Genomic DNA, 4897 nt, shown 5'->3' with positions numbered 1-4897 from the left:
ATGGGACTAAAAACTGGTTGCCCTCATAATTTTCATCAATCTTTTACCTTTGTGAATATATCTAGTTCACTAGATTTATGGAAATTGCATTGATGAGGATGTGTTTTGCAATCATATGATCAGACTCTTAATTTGGTTCACACCATTTATCAGTTTGCTATCATGGTTTGGATGTTTGGAATCATACATTGAATGCACCATGCATTATAATTTGGATTTTAGAAGGTACGCAGAGCATATCGGGAACTTTTTTTTTGGGAAAATATGTTATCAAATCATTTAAGTATTCATGTATTCTACTTATTGTTCCATAAGCCTACTTATGTTTGTTCTTTCTACAAGCATTATATGAGATTTTGTTATCGGTTTCAATTTCTATACATTCCTCCTAGTCTTATTGCTATTAGTATGTTTGCATAGTATATGCTGGAAATGTTTAATTTCCCGAGTGTAAGAATATTATAGTCTTATTGATTAGTTTCATGCTAAGGAAATTTGATGACCCTTCCTGCTCTTTTGCATTCAAAATAAGAATCCATCTCTTTTGGTTTTGGTTGGTGAAGGTTTTCTTTTTCTTTTTGATGTTTAACATTATGAAATGGTGATTTGATCCGGTTGCCTCATGTGTACTGCTTTTGCCGGCTTAGTTTAAAGTTTTGACCTTTAGAATATTTAACATGTGTTTATCACATTTGTATAAAATCAGTAAATGTTATCCATCATTCGTACATGTTAGCAGTTCATAGGGGTCTAATCGAGCTTTGCAGGGCTGTAGATGTTAGAAGCTTGAAACTCAACTTGAAATTCGAGGCTCAAAGCTTGTTTTTAGCTCAATTGAGTTTCACTTTTGAAGGTTGAAGTAATTCAAGATCGAGCCACTAGAGCTTGTTGATTAAAGCTTGTTTACCTAATTAATAATTAGCTTGATTCCCATGCACAACATTAAACTTGGTTTTTAATTCTTAGGCTCGAGCTGAAGTTTGGATTGATAATTTTCAGTATTAATAAAAAATAAAATAAATATTAAAAAGGGATTAATTAGGTTCATGAGTTACTCGAGTCTACTAACAGGATACTCAATTTAGCCCTTTTTGTAGCTTGAGCTGGAAAATGACTTAGTTTCAATTCATATCTGAGTTGATATTTCGTTCATCTATGCATCACTTTGTTGTTTGTGGAGCTTTAGCTTCTGGTGTAAAAGTAGTGATGAATGGCTGATCGACTACGTACTATGTGAGTCTGTTTTAGTCGGTTTGAGTGTGATTGTTAGATATGGGCACATACCAGACTCATATATCTTCAACCTTTTAAAAGTTTTTCCATGTATTTGGGGACTTTGTAGCATTATATCCTCGTACACATATTTGAATATGTCATATCTATGTTTAGATACATGCCAGATGTAGATATTCTGAAAAGAAAAGCTCAAACAACATTTTATACAAGATTTTGGTTATGCTGTGATATCCATAAGGAGCTTGAGGCATTGAGACAAAATTGCATTTGAATTGTTAGGGATGGACCAAGATGGAGTGAGACTGCGATAGGGTTGTTGAGGGACGGTCACACTCTTTGGAAATTTTAAATTTTTTTTATATAATTTAATTTTTTTGTATTTTCTATTGATGATCTAATTTCGTATCTTTAAATTTTTAATATAACATTTTAAAGGAAAACATCCGGATCTTTGATTACTGCGAAACCTTAAGTATTTTAGTAAAGGCCAATATTATTCAGAGTACAGACGGTTGAGGCCGTGTTTGTTTCAAACGGTTAAAACCTGGAGCAAGTTCTTGGCATGAGTTTTTTTAAGGTAAAATGGATCCCCTCAAATAGGTTCATTATTTCTACTCAAAGTATAATTATTTCCACATGAGTTACATCAAATTAAAATTAAAAATTAAGAGATTATGATCTAATTTTTTTTAAATTGATAGACTTAGAAAGTATTTAAACTAGATGAAGCTGCTAATTCTTGTTTTCGGTCCCGAGAGGTAACAACCGTATCTTAAACAAATATCAAATTTGTGTTCGATTATTTCAACAGCCGTGGTGGTGGTCGAGAAATGGGTGGATTATCTTCGATATTCAAGACAATGTAGTATCTGTTAATATTTTCTTTTTAATTTATCGACAACAAACCTATCTTATAGACGCGTCTGTTTGAACCTAAATCTTTTAAGAAGAATAACATTTTCTTTTATTATGGAGATTACCAATGGAATTTTAGCAGCATGGTTATATCGTATTAAATAAGTGATTAACACAGTTTTTTTTTCTTTTTTTTTACAGCAAATGTCAACTTCTTCAAAGCTGTTTGATTTTCCTTGAAGACAAGATTACCATCATGTCTGCAAAGATTAATAGACACATCAAACCTTAGACTACAATCTAAGCAGAATCTAAAATTAATAAGTTATGTTTCCAAATTATATATAAATGATGTATAATTCCAAACCCATTTGTATTCCTTCTCATTTGAATTGAAATATGAAGTCACTGCAGGTTGCTGCTGTTCTTCTCCTGCTCCTGTTTTCTGGTAATTTCACTACATTAATTATATTTTGTTTAATAACAGAAATGGTTCTAGCGATATTTAATTCAATGAAAGAAAATAAACTTTTCAGGGCAATCACTAGCACATACGGTATCATTTTATGTGCACAACAAATGTCCCTTTCCTATATGGCCAGCAACGGCCCCAAACACCGGCCAACCGGTGATAGCTAACGGAGGATTCTATCTTCCTCCGGGCCAGACGCGGCAGTTCGACGTGCCCTGGTCGTGGAACGGACGAATTTGGGCACGGACGGGTTGCAAGTTCAACACGAATTGGCAACCGGCTTGTGAAACCGGAGACTGTGATGGAAGGCTCCAATGCAATGGACTAATAGGAAAACCTCCGGTCACTTTAATCCAAGTTGCACTTCAAGGTGATAAAGGCAAGCCGAATTTCTACGACGTTAGTCTGGTCGACGGCTACAATCTTCCCGTTTCGGTCGGCACACAACCTTTTTCAACCAAATGCTCCATCGGAGGCTGCTTGAAAAACCTGAACAACTGTTGCCCTCAAGAGCTTCAAGTTGTTAACAAAAATGGGGAAGTTGTTGCTTGCAAAAGTGCTTGCTTGGCGTTCGACTTCGACTCGTTTTGTTGCCGAAACGAATATGGGTCACCGGAAAAATGCAAGCCGAGCTTGTATTCCAAGATATTTAAGGAAGCTTGCCCTTATTATTACAGCTATGCCTTTGAAATGCCTCCACCATTGGTGAATTGTGCCGCAAAAGAATATGTGATAACTTTCTGTCCTTCAGGTTGGGGGACTGATCAAGCTTCCATTTAAACATTTTCTGCAAATAATAAACAGTTTCTTACCGTTTAATTTGTAAACCTTAATTCACTGTTTTCTTTTGCTAATAAGAATTGTTTTCATTGGTGATATTACCTTAGGTATGATTTTTATGGTGACACCATTAATTTTTCAACTGCTGATGACCAAAATGAAACCAATACGTAACGATAGGTATAAATTTAAAACAAAAAAATAGTTGAGTTACCAAAACAGAACAAAAGTGATAGTTGGGACACTGAATGTGTATTTTACCCTAAATGTAACAAGAAAAGTTCACTTCCAATAACTTTACATATGTCACATTACATTTCATATCTCTAAGCACCTGAACATAGGATTCACTTGCATACACTAAACCATATCTGGTTTCAATACCATATAAGCTTTCACCTGCAATTCTTTTTATTACAAGACATCAATTATGCGATCATGAGTCCCACCATTTTTATTCATGATGCTGAGATGCCTGAAGCATCCATAAGCAGACATGGCCTATTAAATCACAATTCAAATCAATAGGGTTGTATAGTAAGAAGTTCGAGCTCGATTCGATATACGAATCAAAAACTGTTTTGAGTTCGATCAATTACCTTTTCAAGCTCATTTTCGACGGCTTTAGCAATATCGTTCTTTTTCTCAAGAACATCGTCCATATCCAGTTTCGGAACGCTTGCCCTGATAACTACATAAAGAAGAAAAATCTGAGTCTCTTAAGGTACCATTGGGAAACAAAGGAAGGATATTAAATCAAACACAAGTTGTTTGTGACACCATCAAAGAGATAGGCTTGAATTTGAGTCCTGGGGTTGCTAAGTTTGTAGAAAGCATAGTTTGCCTTCTCCGCCAAGGCACGGTATTGTACCGGCGCAACGACGTTCACGAACACATTGTCCTGCAACAACGATATTTCGAGTCGAAAACATAAGTACAATAGGGACTATGCCCTGGTTTTTTTAACGAGTTAAACATGGATCAAACCTTAGTCTTGGACCTCTTGGTCTCGCAACGAACATCGAGCTGCTGTAACCGGAGAGTGAGATGACCGTTAAGTTGGCTCCCGAGGCAACCGGTAAGCAATGGCATCCCGGCTCTAGTACCTCGTCAAACTTTCCAAATCTTTCCTTTATGGCCGCCGTAGATTGGTCCACTTGGACACAACAGAACAGGTTGCCCATCCTCTTTTCGTTTCTAACTTCTATGTTTTTGTCTGAAAACAAATGGTTCTTTGGGACTTGGGTGTACATTGGACTATAACAAGGCATGAAAACCCATTTTCAACTAATGAAAGACAACAGATTGTGACTAGCTTAATCCCATTACTGACATCACGATGGATCAAGAGTTATTAGAATACAATCATATCTTTAAAAATTTTAAATTCTCATATGATTTAAATAATTTTTCTATAACTTTTATTAATGGTCTAATCTCGCACATTTTAAAATTTTATAATTACAAAACCAATTAAATTTTTAATATAATTTTCTTAATTCGTATTTCGAACATAAAATTATGATATCCGCCTCTTACCGATGCTAATCGCCA

General features: G+C 35.2%; 1 protein-coding gene across 1 annotated transcript; it reads left to right on the top strand.

Annotated features, from left to right (window-relative positions):
* The first annotated feature begins 2472 nt into the window (after positions 1-2472).
* LOC120185560 (thaumatin-like protein) lies at positions 2473-3439 on the top strand. The gene is made up of 2 exons (XM_039189740.1): positions 2473-2539; positions 2628-3439. The coding sequence occupies exons 1-2, from the start codon at positions 2491-2493 to the stop codon at positions 3341-3343; spliced, it is 765 nt and encodes a 254-aa protein (XP_039045671.1). The 5' UTR covers positions 2473-2490; the 3' UTR covers positions 3344-3439.
* The last annotated feature ends 1458 nt before the right edge of the window (positions 3440-4897 follow it).

This window comes from Hibiscus syriacus, unplaced genomic scaffold (genome assembly GCF_006381635.1).
Source record: "Hibiscus syriacus cultivar Baekdansim isolate YM2019G1 unplaced genomic scaffold, ASM638163v2 tig00113124_pilon, whole genome shotgun sequence".
NCBI lineage: Eukaryota > Viridiplantae > Streptophyta > Magnoliopsida > Malvales > Malvaceae > Hibiscus > Hibiscus syriacus.
Note: the sequence above shows the minus strand (reverse complement) of the source record. Positions and strands in the feature narration are given on the sequence as shown.